Source organism: Octopus sinensis, linkage group LG25 (assembly GCF_006345805.1).
Source record: "Octopus sinensis linkage group LG25, ASM634580v1, whole genome shotgun sequence".
Classification (NCBI taxonomy): domain Eukaryota; kingdom Metazoa; phylum Mollusca; class Cephalopoda; order Octopoda; family Octopodidae; genus Octopus; species Octopus sinensis.
The window spans coordinates 7,204,409-7,231,449 of record NC_043021.1 but is presented as its reverse complement, the minus strand read 5'-3'; the positions used below and the strand labels follow the sequence as shown (position 1 = coordinate 7,231,449).

General features: G+C 36.7%; 1 protein-coding gene across 8 annotated transcripts in view; it reads right to left on the bottom strand.

Annotated features, from left to right (window-relative positions):
* Window positions 1–27,041, bottom strand: part of LOC115224197 (striatin-3) — a 253,651-nt gene that overhangs the window by 1,943 nt on the left and 224,667 nt on the right. For 3 of the 8 annotated variants that reach the window (XM_029794954.2, XM_029794956.2, XM_029794962.2), the window contains 9 exons: window positions 22,062–22,409; window positions 12,507–12,664; window positions 10,135–10,193; window positions 9,830–9,946; window positions 7,829–7,998; window positions 6,919–7,086; window positions 4,637–4,777; window positions 4,327–4,434; window positions 2,782–2,868 (listed from right to left, as the gene is read on the bottom strand). In XM_029794954.2, the coding sequence (XP_029650814.1) occupies window positions 2,782–2,868; window positions 4,327–4,434; window positions 4,637–4,777; window positions 6,919–7,086; window positions 7,829–7,998; window positions 9,830–9,946; window positions 10,135–10,193; window positions 12,507–12,664; window positions 22,062–22,409 (1,356 nt within the window). The remainder of the gene's footprint in view (window positions 1–2,781; window positions 2,869–4,326; window positions 4,435–4,636; window positions 4,778–6,918; window positions 7,087–7,828; window positions 7,999–9,829; window positions 9,947–10,134; window positions 10,194–12,506; window positions 12,665–22,061; window positions 22,410–27,041) is intronic. The other 5 variants (XM_029794957.2, XM_029794959.2, XM_029794958.2 and 2 more) reach the window with 3 other exon arrangements.

Sequence of the window (27,041 nt, the reverse complement as noted above, 5' to 3'; positions counted from 1 at the left end):
AATAATCTTGCCTTTTTCAGATGGTTTGGTGAGATCTGGGAGGGATCTGGCTGCAAATTCAAGCAGGTTGAGTAATTACATTTTGCTCCACTGGTGGTGCATATATTTCCTTAATGATTTATTCATCATTATTTTTCCCAATACAGTGAAGTCAATGAGGAGGTCAGAAAAACCTGACTGCTGCAGAGTGGAAGTGCTATTGACAGCTGTCTGCAACAAGGTGGAACTGCTATCAACTGCTGACAGCTAATGGGAGGAACTGCTACTAATTACCGATTGGTACAGAATACAACTGTTATTGACTGTCGACAGCCAGTGGGCGAGATTATTCAAATCGCAAAGAATCTCTCTCAACACATCACTATGATGCTCCCCCACTACTCCAGCTTGTTATCACCTTTAAACCACCCTTATATATGTATTGGTGAGACTATTAACAGCTGACTGCTATTGACTATTGATAGAATTGGAGACTAACATCAGCTACTAGGTATAAATTACATGTCTGGAGTTGTCTCCCTTATGTACCAGAAGAATGATAATACATTAATTTCTAATATAGACGCAAATTTGGAGTATAGGGAACAGCTGATCAGATTGACCTCAATACATGACTGGTACGTAATTTATCAACCACAGAAGAATAAAGGCAAAGTTGCCCATGGTTAGATTTTAATTCAGAGTACAAAGGGACATAATTAAATATTGCAAGACATTTCGTCTGGCCATTCACAAACTAAAAACAATCAATGGTCTTATATATATTTCTTTACTGCCCACAAGGGGCTAAACACAGAGGGAACAAACAAGGACAGACAAAGGGATTAAGTCGATTACATCGACCCCAGTGCGTAACTGGTACTTAATTTTTTCGACCCCGAAAGGATGAAAGGCAAAGTCGACCTCGGCGGAATTTGAACTCAGAACGTAATGACAGACGAAATACGGCTACGCATTTCGCCCGGCGTGCTAACGTTTCTGGTAGCTCTTAGCTAGGACTGCTCAAAATATGCTTTTTTATTTCTTTTTAGTCATTTGACTGCAGCCATGCTGGGGTACTGCACTGAAGGATTTTGTCAAACAAATCAAGCCAAGGATATATTTTATAAAACCTAGTACTTTTTCTATCGGTTTCTTTCGCTAAACTGCTAAGTTACAGGGACATAAATACACCAATGCCAGTTGTCAAGTGATGGTGCCAGACAAACACACACAGATATATGTATATTTGTGTGTGTGTATGACGGACTTCTTTCAGTTTCCATCTAGCAAATCCACTCACAAGGCTGTGGTCAGCCCAAGGCTATAGCAGAATACACTGGCCCAAGTAGCCATGCAGTGAGACTAGACACAGAACCATGTGGTTGGGAGGCAAGCTTCTTATTTTTTTTATTGCCCACAAGGGGCTAAACATAGAGGGGACAAACAAGGGATTAAGTCGATTAGATCGACCCCAGTGTGTAACTGGTACTTAATTTATTGACCCCGAAAGGATGAAAGGCAAAGTCGAAATTTGAACTCAGAACGTAACGGCAGACGAAATACGGCTACACATTTCGCCCGGCGTGCTAATGGTTCTGCCAGCTCACCGCCATACCACACTATCACACCTGTGCGCAATTGTGCAGTGTCTGAGCATTGTTCACTTGAGGAGTTATATCAAACAGCTCTTGTAGCATGAATGACAAATATGACTATTGGCCAAGTCCATCATGAGGATTGCTCCATTAACCATGTTTTAACAAAGCAGGGCAGCCAATGTTCCTCTGTGTAGTGGCTGTGGCAAAAAAACGTAGTGTGGTGCATGAGGCTGCAAGGATTGAGGAAATATGCTTTCCTTTTCAATCAATCCCTCAGCAACTTGGAAAGTTGAGGGTGGAGGTGCCCTCTCCCAGTGAATTCAACAAATGACTGGCAAACATGGTTAGAGAGAATGGCTCTCTACTCTATGCATATGCCTGCAGATTAGAGAACCACAGTTGGGCATGGGCTTAAGTCCTTGGTGATTGAAGTAATCCTGGATTTGTGGGGTTTCTTGACAGGCCCTCACTGGAGATTTCCCTGTACCACAGATGTTTTTCACATTTTTTATATAATTTATACTTTTATTTCATTTCACCCTCCTCTCACTTTCTTCTCTACATCTCTCTATCTGCTTGCTTGTCTGTCTGTCCGTCATTCTGACCAATATCTATATTTTCGGTTATCTTTTTTAAAGGCTCTTTACATCAGATATGTTCCTCAGAACTGCAAGGTTCATTATTCCTACACTCGCGCACATTCCTGACCTATATGTCTTCTTCTCTTTTCATTCCTTTTCTTGTGTTCTACACCAAACCAAACTCTGCACTAATCATAATACACAATCCTTCCTTCCTTCCCAGGACATTATCCTCCTGGAACTTTCTCTCTGCTTTATTTCTTTCCCTGCACATGCTGATTAGAAATTATTCAAGAGGAACACAAATGGCATTAATCTCATCATTATTCAGAGAGACTCAAGGCCACAAACCACTCAAGGCTACTGCTTTCTAAACCAGCACATATATAAAAATAAAAAAAAAAAAACAAAATGACTTAGCTATCAACTAGATATGTTAATACTCAACTGTCTAACTGTATATTTCCTGTTAATTTTTTTAATGGTCATTGTTAATAAATGTGTTAACACTAACTTACATAATATAAACAGACAGTATAAAATGCTTTAATATTATTGTGAAACTTGATATTGAACACGCTGAAAGGATTAAAAAGAAGGAGGTATTTATCAATACTTACTCCCTGATAAGAGATACAAGCCACTGGGGTCAACAGCCAGGCTAGTCACGGGATCTAAATGGGCAACCATCGAATGAACCATTTTTCCTAAAACAGAAAAAAAAGAAACATATTTAGTTGATCGACACGGAGAATAGTTATTTATTGTGGGCAACAATAATGATGATGTTGATGATGATGATGACAGTGATACTGATGCTGGTGAACATAGCAATGAGAGTGAAGACAATAATGCTGGTGACGATGATTATGTTGAAAGTAATCATCATCAGCATCATCATTTAACATCCTTCTTCCATGTTGGCATGGGTTGGATGGCTTGACAAGAACTAGCAAGGCCATGAGCCACACCAGGTCCTATAGTCTGTTCTATAGGCAAGTGTTTTCTTGCACAAGCCCCAAAAGAGAAAGTTTGTCTCAATAAAATTTCGTCTAAGTTATGCTAACAAACTACAAAAAGAAAAAGTTACAAATTTTGGCACAGGGTCAGCAATTTTGGGGGAAGCGGGTAAGCTGATTACATTGACCCTGGCATTTAATTTATCAACACCAAAAAGATAAAATGAAGTAAATGTCAGTGGAATTTGAACCCAGAACATAAAGACAAACGAAATGTTGCTAAGCATTTTGCTCAGCGTGGTAACAATTCTGCCAGGTCGCCGCCGCCTATTATTATTATTATTATTATTAATAATAATAATAATAATAATAATATGATGATGATGATGATGATGATAATGATGATGGATGTGTGAATGTTGAAGAGGAATGAAGTGCACATTATCTGAATGACCATCACCATCATTGTTTTAATGTCCACTTTTCCATATGGGATGGGCAGCGTTTACTGAGAGAGGAAAACTTTCTTCAGCTGAATGTCCTCCCTGCTGCAAATCCCCCCACCTGTTTCCAAGCAACATAATATTTCCCCCATGGCAAGACATGTTTTCATAGAATATTAGAAATAAACGACATTGCTGGCATGACAAAAACACTCATTTACAACTAACACACAATGTCAAGAATAGGAAACAAAGACACACACGACAGGATGATTCTTTCAGTCTCCATCTGCCAAATGCACTCACAAGGTTTTGGTGAGGCTAGGACTACAGTAGAAGATGCCTGCCCAAAGACAGACAACAGGCCATTAAGCATTTTGCCCAGTGTGCTAACTTGCCCCCTTAAATAGTATCTGTAATATTAAAATGTATGAAAGTGGGAACACAAGGAAGATGAGAGAAGTTGGTGAAGGCATCAACAGAAGTGAGAAGAAGAGACAACTGTGATCTGATTAAACTATCATGAAAGACATAGACAGGAAGTGGCAGGGATGAGGGTTGATCTCAGGATACAAGGTTTCACAGAAGATATTCACAGAAGACATCTGACTAAGCATGAAAACAAATGGACATTAAAAACCAAGATTAGATTTAAATTTGTTTTTGTGTATGTGTGTGTTTACTGATATTTGATAAACAGCAGCAAACATAAATTTAAAAGTGGCCATTGTGTGCAAAGGTCTATTATCAAGGTTTATCTTACCTGTGTGGTTGTCAAAAAACCTAATATGCCTATCTTCATGAGCAGTAATAGTTACAGGTAATGTAGGATGGTTGATAACTCTGTTGATCTGATTGTTTAAACTAGGATCTGGAACAGAATTGGAATTATTGGGTTATCATCAGTGTAAAGAAAGGAAGATAAAGACGAAAGAAAAGAAAAAAGGACAGAGGAGGAAATGAGAGACTGAAAAAGAAAAATGATGACAAAAATGAAAAAAGAGAAAAATAAAAAAAAGAAAGAAAAAAATGAACTTAAAAAAAGCAAGAAATAAGAAGAGAGAGGAACCAACCTGAATTTTGCTTAGTGTCAAGTTTTAGAATTTGTTTCTTTGTCTCTATATCAAAAATGTATGTATGAGATGATGTATAGGAGGTGACCATTTGACTTGGATCACAGCATACATAGTCAACAGATGTAGGAACCCCATCATCTGAAATAGATATAAATATATATAAATTATATGTTGGTATACGTATACAGCCAGTTCTCTAAACAAAGAAGTTGAATAACAAACAGTTTTTCTGAAATAAACTAGGAGCAAACTACACACACAATTGCATAATTAACAGAGATTCCAGTTATTTATGATTTGAAATTTAAACAACAAGCCATGAGTAGATATGCAAATGTATAAGTCCTGGGAGAGCAAATACAAATACTATTCTAAACAAGCAAATTGTATAGCAAACATTGTTATTATATATTCATTCTTTACTTGTTTATTACTGTTCCTATTTTATCTTATGTCCATTGAACACAAAACATTCATCATGCATCTGTGACCTCTTTAGCAAATGGACTATGTAGAGCAGGAGGATACATGTGGATGGAAAAAGTAACTAAAGAGGTCACAGATGTGTGACAAAAGATTTTTGAGCAATGGACAGAAGATAAAATCATCCATTAATGTCCATTTTCCATACTGGCATGGATTGGACAGTGTGACCAGAGCTAGCAAACCAGAGAGCTGCACCAGGTTCCAGCTCGATTTAGTTCGTTTTTTTTACAGCTGGATGCCTTTCCTAATGCCAACCACTTTACAGTGAGTGCTGGGTGCTTTTAATATAGCACCAGCATGAGGACTAACAAGCTGTAATTTGAACAACAAACCACAAGTAGTCTATGCACTCACATAAGTGACCAGGGGAGCATTTACAAACAGTTCACTAATGTCCACATATGTATTTCATGTAGACTGCGTATTTTCATATTTTATATAGAAAATATGAAAATATTTTTTGCTAAAAACAAAAAGCAGGGATCAACAAATGTAACACCAGGAAAACACACACATACATATTTACCTACATATTTATGTATTTGCAACTGATCACTGGTTAGAACGTAGGGGCTCACAATTATGAGGCAATGAGTTCGATTCTTGTGTCTTGTGTTCTTGATTAAGGCACTTTATTTCATGTTGTTCCACTTTGCTCAGCAACAGAAATGAGTTGTGATGTAACTGGTGTCAAGCTGTATCAGCCCCTTTGCTTTACCCTTGGATAACACTGGTGGCGTGGAGAGGGGAGGCTTGTATGCATGGGCATCTGCTGGTCTTCCATAAACAACCTTGCCCAGACTTGTGCCTCAGAGGGTAACTTTCTAGGTGCAATCCCATGGTCATTCATGACCGAAGGGGGTCTTTACCCTTTTTAGAGTGATAGATGCACAAATAAAACATCACTTCATACCTCTATGTGGAGTTTGGATGTGGCTTGGAATTGATTACTCCTATTCATATCTATTTCAATTACTCATATAATGAACAGGGTTCCATAACAGTTTATGTTTGTATATACACACACACACACGGTAAGTGTATAGAGAGGAGGGGAGGTAAATCAGTGTTTGCCTTATTACTGGATGGAGTGTTACAATAACATTTAGCAGCAGCAGCAATGCTGACACTCATACAACAAATATCACTGCCTACGACTACCATTTATAAAATATTGATTTCAAATTTTGGCACAAGGTCAGCAATTTTATGGGAGGGAGTAAGTCGATTATATTGACCCTAGTGCTAAACTTGTACTTATTTTATCAACCCCAAACTGGCTTGCAGTGATTTTTGGTTCCCACTGATGAGGTCCAATAGACCAAAATCATGTGATATGGAAATTTCAGCAATCATGATGAATGAATTTTGTCTGCTACAATCTATGTGTGTAGTTTTATATACCAAGTACCTATATGAGAAGATCTTACAAACCTAATAACACTGTAGTCAATGTTCTAACAAAGCATCCATGTTAAGTTGGATACAAAGATTATCTTTTGGTACTAATGCTGCTTCTGTCACTAATAGTAAAATTTTAATAAGCCTAATAAGGCTATTTGCAACTTCAGAATCTGGAAAGATGCTGATATTTTATATATCATAGCAGCAAGAATTGACTGGTATAGTTTTTGTTTCTGAACTATCTTTTAGATCTTCTCCTCAAGGTAATGAAGCCCTTTATTGATAATTTAAGTATGTACAATGTTGCTAACAACTCAATATCTTGTCCACACAAGGCATTTCCCTCCTGGAATGTCAGGAACGTGAACCAAAATTACCATGATACTTACCGGTGTCAACTTTAAACACTGACAGTAAAGGGTCTTTACTGCCAGGGCTCCACAATCTAACTGAGCCATCTGCAGAGCAAGACAACAGCTGTGACCTGGAACTGTGTATTGACAAGCCCCATACAGCATCTGTGTGACCAACTAAAGTTTCTTGCAGAACTGAGCAATCTAGAGAAGAGAAAAAAAAGTTTTTAAATGACTTGTATGCATATACACAAAGTTTGGTGAAATTCTGGTTTAAGCACTGTATATAACCTCTCATAACTTCTTTTAGTTTGAGGAGTTTTCAGAAAAATTTTGTGTATGTGTCCTACAAACAGGAATTCCTATGATTATGAAAAAAAAAATTTTTTTTTTCCATTTTAATTTTCTTAAACCTTACCCCCATTAAATCATAAGAGTTCCACTCTTTTTCAAATTTTTTTAAAAATCAGAGTTTAAAACATGGACAGTTCAAATTTTTCACTTAAATCCCAGCAATGGACCACCCTCAGGTGCATCATCATTCCATTAAATGTGTTTGTAGGGGGGAACAATATTGAAAAACATCAATACATATCAGAGTAACACTAAGTTACAGGGATGTAAACACACTAACACCAGTTGTCAAGCAGTGGCGGGGGACAAATACAGACAAAAAGACACACACACATACATACATGTGTATACGATGGGCTTCTTTCAGATTCCATCTGCCACTCACAAGATTCCGTCTACTACTCGCAAGGCTTTAATCAGCCTGAGGCTACAGTAGAAGATACTTGCCCAAGGTGTTACGCTGTGGGACTGAATCTGGAGCCATGTGGTTGGGAAGCCACACAGCCATACCAGTTAAAAAAAAAAAGGCAATAGAACAAATAAGAACAAAAACATGAGAATTTAAAAAAAACAAAAAAACATGGGAGCTTACCAAAAGAATCATAGGGGTCAATACTAGAGATTGGGATATTCCAACAGCGGATAGTGTTATCCACACCACCACTGTAACATTGTTCTCCAGTAGGGCTAACAGCAAGGCATAACACAGGACCTTCATGGGCTCGAAATGTATACACTGGTTCAACATCCACTGAAGCGGTCCTGTTGATAGAGAGACAAGAAAAAAAAAAATCAATAATTATATACAATAATATATCAATAAATACAATAAATACATACATTAATATATGATTTCAAATTCTGGCACAAGGCCAGAAATTTCAGAGGAGGAGGTAAGTCAACCCCAGTGTTCAACAAGGACTCATTTTATTGACCCCAAAAAGATGAAACGCAAAGTCAACCTTGGTGGAATTTGAACCCAGAATGTAAAGCCAGACATAATGCCACTAAGCATTTTGCCCACTGTGCTAATGATTCTGCCAGCTTACTGCCTTAATATATATTAATATATAACTTTGTTAATTTGCCACAACAACAATGAATTTTGCTTAGTAAAACAGAAACATAGCAAGCATGGAATGGCTTTTCAGCAGGTGACTGTGGTAAAAAGTACCCCATTTGGGAAGGACTGAATATTGGATAAGAAATAAATTAGAATTTCTAAAACATTAGTTTTTTTTGTTTGTCGACAATGAGAAGAAATATTTAAAGCTTTAAGCAGAGGCAATTTATTGATCTACAATGAATTTTTGCTTAGAATGTTACATATTTGCTTCACTGACAGCCAACCACTCTTATAAAGGTACTTAAATATGCAGACAGACACACACACATACATACGTAGAAAAGCACTCATGTACACAAACTCATACACAAATGCACTAAAAATATACCAGGCTTGGCTGTGTGGTAAGAAGCTTGCTTCTCAACCACATGTTTCTAAGTTCAGTCCAACTGCATGATACCTTGGGTAAGTGCCTTCTATTATAGCTTTGCCTCACCAAAGCCTTGTGAGTGGATTTGGTAGATGGAAACTGAAAGAAGCTTGTTGTATGCATATATGTGTGTTTATTTGTGTCTCAGTTTGTCCCACCACCATCACTTGACAACTGATGTTGGTGTGTTTATGTCCTTGTAACTTAGCAATTTGGCAAAAGAGACCAATAGAAGAAGTACTAGGCTTACAAAGACTAAGTCCTGGGGTAAATTTCTTTGACTAAAAACCTTTTAAGGTGGTGCTCCAGCATGGCTGCAGTCAAATGACTGAAACAAGTACAAGAATAAACTCTCACTCAAACATGCGTGCACACACAAATGCACGCATACATACACATAATCATCATCATTATTTAATATCCAGTTAAGGTGGAAAGCTGGCAGAATCTTTAGCATGCTGGATTAAATGCTTAGCAGTATTTCACCTGTCACTACATTTTGAGTTCAAATTCCACTGAGGTCGACTTTGCTTTCATCCTTTCGGGGTCGAGTAAATAAGTACCAGTTAAACACTGGGGTTGATGTAATCGACTCATCCTATTTCTTTACTACCCACAAGAGGCTAAACACAGAGGGGACAAACAAGGACAGACAAACGGATTACGCTGATTACATCGACCCCAGTGTGTAACTGGTACTTAATTTATCAACCCTGAAAGGATGAAAGGCTAAGTCAACCCCGGTGGAATTTGAACTCGGAACGTAACGGCAGACAAAATATGGCTACGCGTTTTGCCCGGCGTGCTATCGTTTCTGCCAGCTCATCCTGTCACTGCAAAACTGCTGCCCTTGTGGCAAAATTTGAAACTATTATTTGATGTCCAGTTTCTATGCCACCATGGGTTGTATGGTTTGACTGAAACCATCAAGCCTGAGAACTGCACCAAGCCCCAATGTCTGTTTTGGCTGGGTGTTCTTTCACAGCATTACAAAGTATATTCAGTGTTCTTTTGAAGGCAGCAGGACTGGTGAGGTGACATACATATAAATGCATTGCAAGACACACACCCACACTAACACACACAAACATACTTACTTTTTGGCTGGAACTGTTTTCTGAAGATTCCATAATTTCAAAGTGTGATCCTCTGATGCTGTTATTAATACAGGGTCTATGGGATGGAATGCTAATGACCTAACTCCATCAAAATGGCTGGAAAAGAAAAAAAGAGGAACATTATTATTGTTAGCAAGAAGAATGAAGAAGATGAAATGGAGATAGATAGGAAGAAAAGGAGACAAAAAAGAGAATGAAAAAAAAGGAAAGAAAATATAGAAGAAGAAAGAGAGTGATCAAAAAATAAATAAATAAACAATCAACTAATGTAAAAGAGTTCTTACCTTCGCAATGTATATTTGGCATTCCAGGTTTTTCGAAAAACCTCTTTCGGAGCTGATATCTAGATAAATATATAAATAAATAAATAAATAATGATCCTTTCCACTGGAGGCACAAGGCCTCCAAATTTATAGGGAGGAGACTAGTCAATTACATCAATCCCAGTGTTTCACTGTTACTTAATTTATCAACCCCGAAAAAGGATGAAAGGTGAAGTTGACTTTGGCAGAATCTGAACCCAGAACATAGCATTTTGTCCAGAATGCTAACGATTCTAACAATAGTAATTTCAAATTTTGGCACAAGGCCACTAATTTTCAGAGAGGGCTAAGTTGATTACATTGACCCCAGTACTCAACTGGTGCTTATTTTATCAACTTTGAAAGGATGAAAGGCACAGTCAACCTTGACAGAGTTTGAACTCAATAATAATAATAATAATGAAAATAATAATTATAATAATAACAATAATAACAACAATCCTTTCTACTGGAGGCACAAGGCCTCAGATTTGTGAGGTGGGGACTAGTCAATTATATCACCCCCACCCCACCCCCAGTGTTTCACTCATACTTAATTTATCAAACTCGAAAGGATGAAAAGCAAAGTCAACTCCAATGGCATTTCAACTCACAACATGAAGTCAGAAACAAATGCCACAAAGCATTTTGCCCAGCATGCTAAGAATTCTGCCACCTCACCTCCTAATAATAATAATAATAATCCTTTCTGCTAAAGGTACAAGGCCTGAAATTTGGTGGGAGGGGACTCATCGAATACAACAACTCCAGTGTGCAACTGGTACTTATTTTATCAACCCCAAAAGGATGTAAGACAAAGTCGATCTTGGTCACATTTCAGAACGATGAAGATGGATGAAATGCTGCTAAACATTTTGCTCAGAGTACTAATGATTCTGCCAGCAGGGAAACAAAGAAGATAATAAGCTAAAGAGATTATATATTATGTAGAATATAGCAAAAATTATGCCCCCACTCACCCACCCGACCAAAAAGATAAATAATAAATAAACTGGGCATTAAGTGACATCTGTGGCCACTGATCAAGAAAATCACAACAGTGAGTAAAATTGGCAAAATAGTTAGGAACACTTAAAGTATATGTTCAACAAAGAGAGAAACACTATATTTTACTCAATCTTTAGTATCCAAGTGCTATTTTCTTCACCTTCTTTTGTAGCTATGTTCTTACACATTAGTGTGTATATATATATATATATATATATATATATATAGTCAGATATATATATATATAAATAGCCAGATAACCGAAGAGATGGTGTTGTGGATTTCCACTTCGGCATCTGAAACGCAGAGTTTTATCTTGACTATCGAGTAATGTAACATATTATTGTATAGATAAATTTCCTCTATTTACATAATATTGAGGTCTCTTTCTTTCTTTTGTTATCTTACCGTTTTACCAATATATATATATATATATATACATATATATGTGTGTGTGTACTCACACTTGCTTGATAAATTTGTTCGAAATTTTTACCGGCATCCTCTCTGTCGCCGGGTATAATCTGCGTCTGTGTAGTGGTTTGAAAAGTTAGGATTTACAAACCGTTAGTTTTAAATGTGGATCTAGCAGTCTGTATGTCTGAAATTTAAAGGCTGTCCAACTGAAGAAAACTGGCCTTCAGTAAATATTTCTTTTTGCTGGAAATAGTTAGAAACCGCAGTCTGGGAAATAGTTGAGATGGTAAACGTTTTTAATTTTCATTCCTCTCGTGAATTTATCCTTTTTGTGGTCTTGAGATTTCTACTGCTCTTTCCTATTTGGAAGCCTCTTATTGTATGTGTGTGCATGTATAAGGGGTTAAACACAGAGGAGACAAACAAGGACAGACAAAGGGATTAGGTCGATTACATTGACCCCAGTGCGTAACTGGTACTTAATTTGTCAACCCCGGAAGGATGAAAGGCAAAGTCGACCTCGGCGGAATTTGAACGCGGGACGTAACGACAGACGAAATACGGCAACGCATTTCGCCCGGCGTGCTAACGTTTCTGCCAGTTCGCCGCCTTCATCACACATATACATACATTATATATATATATATATATATATATATATATATACAGTAGGCTTCTTTCAGTTTCTGTCTACCAAATCCACTCACAAGGCTTTGGTTAGGACAGTTGCCCAAGGTGCCAGGCAATAGGTTCTGAACTCAGAATCATGTGGTTGGAAAGCAAGCTTCTTACAACACAGTCATGCCAGCACCATTATAATTAATTCCACATACAAAATGACATATTACACAACTTTCCTATCAATTCATCTTTTAAAACATCCACTCACAGCACAAACAGTAAGACCAATGGACCAAACTCATACTCACATCATAAGCTTGTGGGTCTGCTTCGTTGGCTACCGTTAGTCCTGCTAACTCTCCAAGGCCTAGTGCTGCCTCAAGGGCTTCATTCTCTGCTCCTGGAACTCCAATCATGGGTCTTTTGGAAGGTGCTGGAAAAGATATGGAGCCACTTCCTTGAACACCTGTCAAACAAACAAGGGAAACGACAAACTGAAGCAAGAACTGGCACAAAGGCACAGTGGAGCAACAGCTAACAATACCTCAATATCTGCACCTGTATTGATAATAACAATAATTAAAAAATCAAACTGCATTGATCTCGTTGGTCTTGGTATCCCTACAGAAGCCTTGAGCAGAGCCTTTATCTCCAGCAAAAAAAAACAAAAAAAAAAAACACCCAACAAAAATCCCTGATAAAACAAAATAATAATAATAATAATAATAATTTTTAAACATAAATATGCCTCCTCAGATATTGGGAGGAGGGGGGGTCAGTCAATTAAATTGACCTCAGTGCTTGACTGGTACTTAATTTTATCAACCCCGAAAGGATGAAAGGCAAAGTCAGCCTCAGCAGGATTTTAACCTAAAGAGCCAGGACAAACATCACAAAGCATTTTGCCTGACACTACTGAATCCGCCATTCCATTAAATGTAATAATAATAATAATAATAATAATAATAATAATAATAATAATGATAATAATGATAATAATGATAATAATAATAAATAATAATAATAATAATAATAATAATGTAATAATAATAATAATGATATAATAATAATAATAATGATAATAATAATATAATGATAATAATAATAATAATGAAACACTCGGCAAGAAATGGAAACAAAATTGAGGGAAGAATAAAAAATAATAATAATAATAAATAATAATAATAATAATAATAATAATAATAATAATAATGATAATAATGATAATAATAATAATAATGATAATAATAATAATAATGAAACACTCGGCAAGAAATGGAAACAAAATTGAGGGAAGAATAAAAAATAATAATAATAATAATAGTATTGATAATAATGAGTTAGTGATAAGTTAGGTGGATAAGAAACAGAATCTTTTGTTAAAAATCATTTTCTTTTTGTTTGATAGTTTGGAATCTTTCCTAAAATTCCTGTGAACAAAAACAAAACAAAACAAAACAAAAAAAAGAATACTTTTGTTGTTGTTGAAGCTAAGACCAGTTGCAACAACACTACATGGGTCTCTGATCAGAATAAGCTCTCGGGTGAAACAGAGGTTCAACAGCTCCATAACAGTGTGGTGTGGCATATTTGTTTAAGATAAACAGACTATTGTATATACATACGGATGCACATAACACTGTTTGTGAAAGAGAGAGAGAGAGAGAGAGAGATGGTAAAAATGAGATATGGTCAAAGATGTCCACCTAGCAAAGCATACGCGTGTGTATATTTTAAATATACATCTGTATATAAGTGTATGTATGTGTGTGTGTGTCTGTATACACACATACATGTCTGTATGTATATCTTTGTGCATGTGTCCATGTCTATGTATATGCCCCTATCTCTGTATGGGTATATGAATGTGCGTGTGCGAGTATTTGGAAGGAAACATAAGTTTCCTTCTAAATGATATGTAAGATAATAAAAAAAAAAATAAGGAAGGAACTGAATTGGTGAAAAACATGTTGGGGCTAACATAATGGTGTGATTTAGAGTTTTGCTTTTGCATAGTATGTGATTCCCATTTCAATCCTACTGCAAGTCTTTTAACACAGAATGAAGATGACCAAAGCCCTAACAATGAAATTTATAATAACCAGGTAAAGTACAGAAAGGGGCAGAGAGAGAGTGTGAGTGTGTGTGTGTGTGTGTGTGTGTGTGTGTGTGTGTGTGTGTGAGTGTGAGTGTGAGTGTGTGTGTGAGTGTGTGTGTGTGTGTGTGTGCGTGTGTGTGTGGAGGCGCAATGGCCCAGTGGTTAGGGTAGTGGACTCGCGGTTGTAGGATCGCGGTTTCGGTTCCCAGGCCGGGCGTTGTGAGTGTTTATTGAGTGAAAACACCTAAAAGCTCCACGGGGCTCCGGCAGGGGGTGGTGATCCCTGCTGTACTCTTTCACCACTCTTTCTTCTGTTGGCCTGCTCGCTTAGCCAGCGGGGTGGCGTCATTCGAAGGCTAAAAACAATGCGAACGCATTGTGACCAGCGATGTGTAACAACATCTGATGGTCTGGTCGGTCATGTGATCACGTGATATATATATATATATATATATATATATATATATATATATATATATATATATATATATATATATATATATATATATATATATATATTAGGAAAGCCTTCTTTTTTCTGTCGAGGGCTTATATGCCCCTTTATTAGACACTTTCCTTAGTCATTGCATGGTGATCGCCATAAGCTTTAAACTTATATAAAAAAATACCACTATTATTATTTACAGGATTGTAAACTTGGCGCTGTATAAAAAAAACCCATTCGCACCAAAAGCATATATATATGTGTGTGGCTGACTGGAACACTGTCAGTTACAACAATAAGGGTTCCAGTCTGTCCAATCAGCAGAAAAACCTGCTAGTGAAAATTTGCAAGTGGCACTCCACAAACACACGGATCCTTAACGTAGTTCTCGGGGAGATTCAGCATGGCACATCAAATGTGACAAGGCCAGTCTACTGAACTACAGATAGAACTCAGTGAACTAGAGCAACAAGAAATAAAGCGTCTTGCTGAAGGAGACAACATGCCACCAGGAATCAAACTCACAACCTTGTGATCATGAGCCAAATACACTAGCCACTAAGCCACACACCTTTACATATATACATACTATATATACATAAATTTATAAATATAAATTAATAATTTTTAATTTTTAACTTTAAATTTAAATAATTTAAATTTTGTATTTTATATTAATTAATTTTATTTCTGTTTTGGTTTATGTTTTTCACTGTTTGATTTGCCTAATAGTGGTTTTATCTCTAATTTAATTTATATATATATATATATATATAACTTGCTGCTTATAGCAATTTTTATGTATACACATTAGCGAATCGCTAAACCATCCATTAATTTGGATGACAAAAACATATATACTATAATAGAGAAGCAAGCCGAAGAAAGCCAAGATCAACCAGGCTGAACTGATAAGGCAATAGAAATTGCCGAAACTGATGTCAGTTTTAAGAATTCTTGATCAGAAATTTTTGGATAGTTCAGGTCCTTGTTAATATATAAGTTCATGTGCATTAACTGCAGTATTAGCGCATTTTAGCTCCTATTTCTAGCATGTAAGCGTTTCTTAACACCCTAGTCATATTTAGTGACAATCATAATTCTCCTTTTTGGTGAAACATTGCAACCTGCTGTTTATATTAATTATATATATATATATTTAAGGTGTGTGACTAAAAAACTTAAACAATCTAATGATTTAAGGCTTAGGGACCAATATAAGATTAAAGTCTACGAAGATCATGGTTCAGTGATTTAGGCATCAATTTATTATTGAGTGAACTTATTCAAAATTACAGCTCAGTGATTTTGGGGTTGATATATAAGGACTAAAATCCTTGAGGATTGCTGTTTGATGATCTGGGTGTCAGTATATATAACTGTCTAAAATCATTGAAGGTCATAGTTCAGTGACTTAGGGGTTACTACAAGATTAACATCCTTGGAGGTAAAGTTCAACAATTTGTCGGGGAGGAATCAATATAAGACTAAAATTCTTGAAGGCCACAGTTTAACAGTTTAAAGATCAATAAACGACTGACTAAAATTCTTCAAGGTCACAGTTCAACAAGATTTGAACTAGCAAACAAATGAAAGTTTATAAGTTGAGAAGAAAAGCAAGTTCTGACAGTATCAAGCAGGGCCTTTTTATTCTGAGTAGGAGTAAATTTTGAGTAACCATCTAGCCAAGTAGTAGGTCTACTAGCTTTAATTTTAACACGCATGCCTTACCTCAGGATCAATGAAAGTAACAATTATTGACCTGTCAACAAAATAGAAAGGAAGAGGAAGAGAAAAAGATGGCGAGTAGATGAGGTGGGGATCAAAAAGTTTTGCGTAACTTATTTGTTGACCTCTCCCATTTTATTTAAGAAAGGAGAATTGGGAGAGCCGGATGATGGCAGGTGGTGATAGTCATGGAGGGGTATATGATTTGATGGAGTAGTGTGGGGGGTGGAGTCATCAAGAAGGGGAGAGTATGATGTAATGGTAATTAAGCTAACAAGCAACACATGCAGTAGCAACAACAACAAAAACAACAGTAGTAATAGCAGCAACAGCAACAACAGCCATAACGACAACAACTATATTTAAGAGAAAATAGTAAAATAATGAGAATATGTGCATGTATGCACACATGCACACGCACACACACTCACACACACACCAGGTGTTTCAAAATGACGTATACCCAGTTTATATAGACAAAATAGTGATAGTTAAGTTAATTCTAATATAATTTTAATGAAAGCAACATCACGAATATTGCTAGAAATAAATATGCAGTCAGGAAAAAGGAATATAAAAAAAAGAGATTAAAATACTGTTTTAATTATTTTACTTAATATGGAAGACAACTTCAAATAGGTTTCAGTGTTATCATGACCTCATCAGTGAAGTACACATTTCGCCACACTTATCAAAGAAGTGGTGAAGGAATCCTTGAGTAAATGCACAAGGAAGTACATTGGTTGGCAGGGAGAATTAGAAGTATTTAAAGAAGAGATGGCATACGATGAATAAACAAGTTGGAAGCTAGTGTTAGTATTTTAATAATCCCTACAATAAATATTCCAGTGGAGATAATTACGGTGAGGTGGAGGAGGGAGAAATCAATGCTAGTCAACAGCTAATACCGTTATTGTTTCATTTATTTATTTATTTATTTATTTCAGCAAGTAAGGGAGACAATGCCAGATATATTTCAGTCTTTATGATCTTCATCAGCGATTCATAAGACATCAGCAGGTAAATCAACAAGATAATAATACTGATTGATATAGGGAAAATTAATTTGTTTAGAGGAAGTAAACTGGTCTTAAGAAATTAGCCTACAGTCTAGCAAACATTATTCAAAGTTAAATTCATTCCAGCAGATGAAAACAAAAATACAAGTTATAGCTGCTGTTAAGCCCCAAGTCAAATCCCATGGAGCAGACCTATGATCAAAGGCATTCCATTCATGACCATCCAATTTCTATTTTTTCGAAGTATAGTGCACCCCTGATTGCATTATCTGATGCATCTTTCTTTTCTTTTTTCATGATGGCAAGGTATGATTGTAGGGAACTTGGTTGCTATTTCCAGCAAGTCAAGCAGCTAAGTACCACAAATGGGAGATATAACTAAGCAAGCACCACAGATGGGGCATACTGCTGTAAAAAGGTACTATGGATTAGGAGGTATAGCTAATTGTAGATAATTAGGGTAGATAGGAAGTACATCTCACTAACACAAACAACTAAGAGCACTGTATAATTGACAAGTATTCCATTAGTTTATAGTACTGAGTTCAAAATCCTTCATCTGTGGTATCTTTGGTGAGAGATTGGGTCCACAATAAATGTGGGAAATTCTCACATGTAATACTTATAGTGACCCAGTGAACACTGGAATTTATGATGTTCACTAATAATAGTTTAAGTGCATAAGAGGATGTGAGGATAGTCACCCCAAGGACAAGCTGATAGTGTGACAGATGTTTTCCTCATATATTACACTGTGACATAATTTCTTTTTTCTTTTGTCTTTGGTCAATATTATTTCATATTTGATTCTATCTAGAAATCAAAGGAAATGACTACTATTCTCTTCAAACTTTGCTTTTCTGTCTTGGACATCAATGTTTTGAAACTGACCTATTTTCCATTAAATTTCAGACAGATTCAGTATTGAGTTGCAGAAGCAGAAATATCGTTATAGCAAATATTCTGCTCAATACCACAGATTTTCTTGTCAGTTGATGGACCATAACCACTTGAGCATGTCCATTAGTGGCTGACAATATGTACATCTCTGATTGTGAGCAGGAGTAGTGGGGGAGCATTGTAGCCATGTGCTGAGAGGGGATTCTTTGGTGTTGGAATAAATGTAACAAAAGCAAAGTTTGAAGGAAATATTGGCCATTTTTCATACTTTCTAGGGGAAAGCAAATAGGAAATAACAGTTGCCATCCAAGGACAAAAATTGAGTTCGTGTTATGATTATGGGGAGGTTTAAGCACCTTCACTGCTAGGTAACCATACCTATATGTCTTTTGAATCAAGGACAACAAACTACGGCCCCTACAAGCACAAATAATTTTTTTTTTAAATTACACTCACATATAGAAATAAATTTTCAACGACAGTAATAAGAAGCAAAAAAAAAAAATAAAAAAAAACAAACAAACACCATCTCTCAGCATAATTGCAGCTAAATTCACTTAATAGGAAAATTGCCTGCAAAATTATTGATGCTTGCTTCTGTTATGACATGAGTGTACAGGACAGGTGTAAGAATAGTATTACCCCAATAAATATTTGGATATGGTTTTCTAGAAAAACCTTTGACAAAATTAATGTTCACACAGAATGTATTCTGTACTACACCAAATGCAGTTATGGTATCAAACTAACACAGTAACCAATATGGATGATCAACACTGTCAACTACTTGACAGTTCACACAGTTTCTTTATTTTATTGACATGCATTAGTCCACTGGCAGTCATGTGGGGTTGGTCAGAGTCCTTTCACCAGTTTCATGTAAAGAAGAGAGGTGGAGAGCAAACAGCTGTTTGCTAACTCATTTCTAATTTACAGAATGACAAGGAGAGTGCAATGAACAAAACTAAAATGTAGAAGAGAAAGGTCCTAATGTCAAACCACCACATTCAGTGGTTCAATTCTCAACCAGACCTTTATTATTTGTGAATAACTGAGCAGTGAATTGAGAGAATCATTAGAGTATTGAAAAAAAGAATGCTTTGCCGTATTGTTTTAGCTCTTTACATTCTGAGTTCAAATCCTGCTAAAGTCAGCTTTGCCTTTCATACTTCCTGGGTTAGTAAAATAAAGTACTGGTTATGCGCTGCCTAAACACTCTCCTGCCAGATTTCTATAGTTAAAAATTCTTCTCTCTTCAACTCAAATAGCCACAGAATACATCATCATCATCATCATTTAGCATCCGTTTTCCATGCTAGCATGGGTTGGACAGTTCAACTGGGGTCTGGGAAGCCAGAAGGCTGCACCAGGCCCAGTCTGATCTGGCAGTGTTTCTACGGCTGGATGCCCTTCCTAACGCCAATCACTCCGTGAGTGTAGTGGGTGCTTTTTACGTGTCACCCGCACAGGTGCCAGACGGGGCTAGCAAACGGCCACGGACGGATGGTGCTTTTTACATGCCACCGGCACGGGGGCCAGGCAAAGCTGGCAACGGCTACGATCGGATGGTGCTTTTTACGTGCCACCGGCACGGAGGCCAGTCGGGGCTTGCAGTAAAATGTAGGAAAACCTCACTCTTATCTTATATCATGCAGGATTCCTACACTAAACTCAGCATTTCATGTTGGATAAGGTAAGTAAAACTGAAACTATGAACTTTAGTGAATGTGTGTATAATAGTAAGTTGAAGTGTAAGTGTTCATGAAAAAGTGAGTAAGAGAGCATTTGTGAGGAAATACAGATTGTGTGGTTCTGAGTGAGGTGCAATTGTGATTGCATGAGTGTGTGTGGATGATTATGAGGGTCAGTAAATAAGATGACCATGAAGTTCAGTCTACATTCGCAAGCTAAGTAATATTTAAATTAATACACAGACTCAACCAAAGCAACAACAATAATGATGATATAATAATAATAATCAACATAAAAGAAAAATAAGAACTCTAAAACTCCATGTATAAATATGACCTTTTTCATTAAAATTAAAATTAGGGGGTTTGAATAATTATTTCTAAGTTAGGCAGAAGGGCAGCAATTTAGGGATAGGTGGGTATTGATTTCATTAACTCCAATAACTTATTTCCTCGATGTTGTAGGAACAAAAGGCAAAGTTGACCTCAGCGCACACACACACACACAAATGGGCTTCTTTTAGTTTTCGCCTACAAAATCAAAGGCTTTGGTCAGCTCGAGGCTTTAGTAGAAAACACTTGCCCTAAGTGCCACACAGTGGGATTGAAGTTGGAACCATGTGGTTGGGAAGCAAGCTACTTACCACACAGCCATACCTGCTTCAGGCAAGAAAGTCCTTTTACACACACACACACTAACTTTTACAAAGAAATACAACCTTAATAATGTAATAAAACTATTATTTTTAGAAGATTTAGTTTTTATTTATACAAGAGTTATACTAAAACCCATACAAATGTGGGCGTGATTTTTCAGTACCTCTATTTTTTTTTTCAAGCATGGAACTTATTTTACCAGTCTCTTTTGCTGAAACACTAAGTTATGGGGATGTAAACACACCAACACTGATTGTCAAGTGGTTGTGGGAACACACACACACAATGGGTTTCATTCGGCTTCTGCCTACCAAATCCATGCACAACGCTTTGGTCAGCCTGAGGCTATAGTAAAAGACATTTGCCCAAGGTGCCACGTAATGGGACTGAACCTGGAACCAGGTGGTTGGGAAGCAAGCTTCTTACCACAAAGCCATACATACAACTATATATGAAATAAAAAATTAAAAACTAATTCACTGGATTATGTTAGTGTTGTGCAACACTGTGTGTGTGTGTATGTATATTCTTTTATTCTTTTATTATTCAGCCATGCTGGAGCACCACCTTTAGTCGAACAAATTGACCCCAGGACTTATTCTTTGTAAGTCTAGCACTTACTCTATCGGTCTCTTTTGCCAAACCACTAAGTTATATAAGTTTTCCCTATTTGTCTCTGATGACAGAATATCCCATACTCGGGGATATCGCAGAAACAGGTGTAAGATTTTTACTTTCTTCCCATAATGATATTGCCTTGCCTTAATGTTTACAATTATATATATATATATATATATATATATATATCATCATCATCATTTAACGTCCGTTCTCCATGCTAGCATGGGTTGGACGGTTTGACCGGGAATCTGGGAAGCCAGAAGGCTGCACCAGGCTCCGGTCTTATCTGGCAGAGTTTCTACAGCTGGATCCCTTCCTCACGCCAACCACTCCGTGAGTGTAGTAGGTGCTTTTTACGTGCCACCTGCACTGGAGCCAGGCGAGGCTGGCATTGGCCACGGTCGGATTGGTGCATTTTACGTGCCACCGACACGGAAGCCAGTCGAGGCGGCGCTGGCATCGATGATGATATATATATATATATATATATACATACCCATTGTACTAAAGGGGTTTTAAGACTATATAGACTCCAAACTTGAAAAGAGTATCAGACAGTATAAAATCTATACATGGGGTTTTGAGGGTATTAAAAAAATTGAAAATGCAAAAAATATTACAAAAAAAAACAACAAATAATCAAATAAAACAAAAGCAAGAACAAATAAAGAAAAAGCAACTATTTAAAATGATTGCATGCATACCATTGTCATCAAAGTGTTCGGGCAAGTGACTACCCAAAGGTGGGGTCCGGTAAGAAGAGGAAGAGGAAGAGGAGGAAGCAGAAGAAGAGGGCGGCGACCTGTAACCCTTCGGAGAAGCAGAGCCGGCAGAAGACGACGGAGTGAAAGCAACGGCTTTGTCACTGGCAACAGAAGTGAAGCTGCTGTACCCACCAGCAACGGCACCGCTAATGCCAACACCACTGACATCCTCGCCACCTTCATCCATGCTATCACCATCACTACTGCTACCACTGCTCAAATTTTCGAGCATTGCTTCACAACTGTTATATGCTGACATCATAGCCTTCAGTGTGCCGCGTTTCGGACCTATGTACACAGGAGAAAAGCAGAATTTTTTTTGTCTTGTTCGTTCTTTATTTTTTTGTTTCAGAAGAAAAACTGACCTTTCAGCTCTGTTAATTAAGAAATATAATTACAATCCAATAATAAGTATTTCATTGATGCTTAATTAAGGTGCATATTGCATGTGTATTTGCATACATTTATGTATATGCATGTATGTATATGTTTATATGTATGTGTGTGAACCTCTGTTTATGTGTAATATGTACATTTACCTTTGTAACTGTGTATATGTGTGCCTCTGAGTATGTGTATACCAGTGTGTGTGTGTGTGTGTGTGTGTGCGTGCGTGCATAATAACCACAGCAATATTTTTAACAATATCAGCATTTGTACAAAGTTTCAGTTGGTTTGGAATGCTAATCACGATCAGTTGTCTTAATCCTAGATATGTGTACACAGTTCCTGATTGGATCATAATCAGATGTATATATGTACATGGCGCCTGATGACCAGAAGAGAATTAATGCATTCGAGCTTTGGTGTTGGAGAAGACTTTTACGGATTCCATGGACAGCGAGGCTCACCAATGGAGAAGTTCTTAAGCAGATCAGGCCGAAAATGTCGCTAGAAGCTAGGATCACCAAGCATAGATTGGCATATTTCGGTCATATTATGCGGAGAAAATCCCTGGAGAAGGACATCATGCTTGGAATGGTCAGTGGCAAGAGAGGAAGAGGCCGACCAAGAACCGCTGGCTTGACACCATCAAGAGGGATACTGGAATGGACATAGCCAATCTGAAAGAAGTGACCCAGGATAGAACTGACTGGAGGACACTGATCCAACGAGTGACCGAGAGTCGACTTCGACTGAGCGGATAGATAGACAGATAGCCTGATGTCATAAGCCTATATATGTATAAATGGTTCATGACTGGATCACAATCAAATGTCTTAATCCTAGATACATGGTTCCCGACTGGATAGTAATCAGGTGTCTTAATTTTGGATAGGTGTACAAGATTCTTAGACTTGATTCAAACTAAATGTTCAAGATTAGCTATCATTAATATTACAATTTCCCAAATTTCCCAAACTCATTTCTTACAGCACACACCTAAATGCAATCAAAGATCTAGTAGTACATATAATCATCATCATTTAACGACCATTATCCATGCTGGCATGGGTTGGACAGTTTGACCAGAGCTGGCAAGCTAGAAACCTGCACCAGGTTCCAGGCTGATTCGTCATGGTTTCTACGGCTAGATGCCCTTCCTAATGCAATATATATTCATATATAATGTAAGAACATACTGCATGCTTAGATATGCAGCAGTTTATTGCAAGGGTGCAGCTTGGTAATCTAGGAATGTTGCCCTCTCTCTACTGTCCGGCAGGGTCCATTGGGAAAGACAACAAAGAAAACAATGTGAACTAGATCAAAACAGAAATTTGTTTACCTGCAGCTATTAATGGTGTGCATCCCAACACAGCGGTGGGCTAACAAGGGGTGGTTAACAAGGCTATTGGTGCTGCTGATATTTTGTGTCTATGTGTGTGAGAGAGATACACACATACAGATAATACAATACTATAAAATACTATGTTAGCGTAATACATAACCGTTGGGTAGTATCTAGGGTCGTGTGTGCATGTGAGTACATAATACATAGACAGTGTGATATAATACAATAAAAGTGTGTGTGTGTGTGTGTGTGTGTAATGCATGAGTTACATGATACTATGCAAAAAAAAAAATGTGTGCCTGATGCATGAGCTATGTGATGCTATAAAATATACTGTATGTGTGTATGTTACATGAGCTGTCTAACAATATGCAGAGCATTACCAGGTGTCTGTGTTTGTGTGTAAATCAATAAAGAAAAATTTTTTCAGCAAAGTATTTAAAATTATAAAGAAAGAGAGATAAAAAAAAAATGCAAAGTAGACATTGTGGATAGAAATAATAAAAATATGAAATTAAACAACAAATAATAATAATAATAATAATAATAATTATAATAAATAGCAAGAGAAGAAAAGACTTTTGGAATACATACCAAAAGGTTGTAAGAATGGAATGAAGTGAAAAGGGGGCTGGAGACAGATTTAGTCCTGGGAAGGTATTTAACACGAGGTTAGTGGAAGGGTAGAGCTAATATTTTGAAAGAGAGAGATAAGAATGAAAAAAAAACCATCACCAAAGAACAGTGAAAGTAGAAAAAGCAAGACATAAGGGGCCGAAGGGCATGGGGGTTTAAGTGGACAAGAGAGTCTTCTGTGTTTTCTAAATTGGTTACTTTATTAGAAACTACAGATATTTTACCTAAGTAGTTATTAACTACTTTAGGAGTAGTTAATAGCTACTTGTAAAGTCAATTGCCAATTTCATCGCAAATACAACTTTGGTGGGATTTGAACTTGCAACACATGTGGAACTAAACACTCAATTTTGCTGGACCATGTTATGGTAGATCTTGGGATTAATTAACAGGATTTGTTTAACGGGTTTTAAAGGCGAAGATTAGACCTTGAGTCAAAACTGCCAAATATCACAGTGGCAAAAAAATGAACTAAATATTTCTGAACTCATAAAAACAGGGAGACCAGTCAATTAATTTTTATTGGCTCAGCACTTTCAATCTAGAAAGAAAACAGAACCAGTCTTTGAAAGAATATACGAGTGCATGTGTGTGTATCTGTGTGTGTTTGGTTTTGATTACTACAAAAGGAAATGGGACCCAACTATGCCATGAAGGAACCGGATATATTTCTCTAGAGACTGTGGTATTTTTCTAGGAATTTATAACAATAATAATAATAATAATATAATAATAATAATAATGACTTGACAGTACCACAACTCCAGCAGACAACATCTTCATTTAACAACATCATGATATTGGATACTGTGTTACATCTTAAACAACAACAACAATAATAATAATGATAATAATAATAATAATAATAATAATAATAATGCTTCAAATTTTGGCACAAGGCCAACAATTTTTGTGTGAAAGAGGTTAATTGATTATATTGATCTCAGTATTTGACTGGTACTTTATTTTATTGACCCCCAGAGGGATGACAGCCAAAGTTGACTTCAGCAGAACTTGAACTCAGAACATAAAGAGACAGAACAAGTACTACAAATCATTTTGTCCACATTCTAATCATTTCTGCCAGCTCACCATTGTCACCTCATAATTGTTTCTGATTTAAGCACAAGGCCAGCAATTTTGAGGGGAGGGGTTAGTCAATTAAAAAAAACTCCAGTAATTGACTAAGTAATTTATTTTATTGACCCTGAAAAGGGATGAAGAGGACAAAGCCAATCTTGGTATATTTAAAACTAAGTATGCACTGCCATAGAGGAGACACAGAACTTATAAGCAGCCATAGAGGGAGACATATAATTCATTTCATAAACTCCAGTACGCAGCTGGTACTTATCCTATCAACACTCATAGAAAAAGAGAAAGAGGAGGCAGGTTAAGCTTTGCCAGAGGTGTGAACTTAGAACAAAACAGCTGAAACTCTATACCAAGAAACATTAGATCTCATGTTGCAATGATTTTGACACCCGACAGGAAAACGATTAATTATAGTAATAATGACTTGTAACAGAGGCAGAAGGTCTCAAAAGGGATGAAGGGAATAACTGTTTTAACCAACCCTAAAATTAGTAAGCAATTAAAGATTAATTAAACAATAAACACCTAAAATACCAAAACAGTACTAATTAAAGCAAATTACAATTATATAATTAGTCACGGAAATCATTATCATCATGTATAAACATACACATTTTTCATATATATTTATAAATGCATATATGCATATATTTATGAGTGTGTGTATATACACAAGCATATATACATATATATACAAAAGCTTTTGATAATCAAATAAAAATGTTTCTTTTCTGCAGGATTTTCTTTTTTTTTCTTTTTGCAAAACTGCACAAATTTGGAACAGAATTGCAACAGCAACTGTAATAAAGCATGTACACATTAATGAAGCAGTGGCTAGCAGCATGCAGACTACAAAATAGAAGGCAGGGTGGGTGGGTGGTGCAAATGGGAGGTAACGGAGCAGAGGGAAATTAACGAAGCAGCAGCCAAGTTTAATGTTAGATGACATGCAGCTAATGACACCAGCACCGTACATGGAAAAATGTGTGTGTGTGTGGGGGGGGGAAGCAGCGAAAGATCAAACACCACACCACACCACACACATACACATATTGTTTGAAACTGAAGACACACTTCGTTGCTACTCTCGAAGTTTTCTCTTCTTGTTCTTGTGTTCGACCCAGTAATGTAATGTAGCAAAGAATGGGGGTGGGGTGGGTAGAGAAAGAAACGGAAAAAGAAGAGCAGCCACTTTTGGCACAGACGAGAGAATAGGACATTCAGAGAAGCAACAGAGTGAAATGTATCTTCAAATTCAAACAAATAAATACACCACTACATGTATTGAGTACTTCTTTCTCTCCCATTTGCACACCCAACCAATATTATATATATATATATATATATATATATATAAAATTGAATAAGGGTAGAAATTGATATTAATCAATTAAAACCAGTGGCCTAGCATATTTAAAAAAATCCGAAGATTAAAATATTTTTACATACAAAAT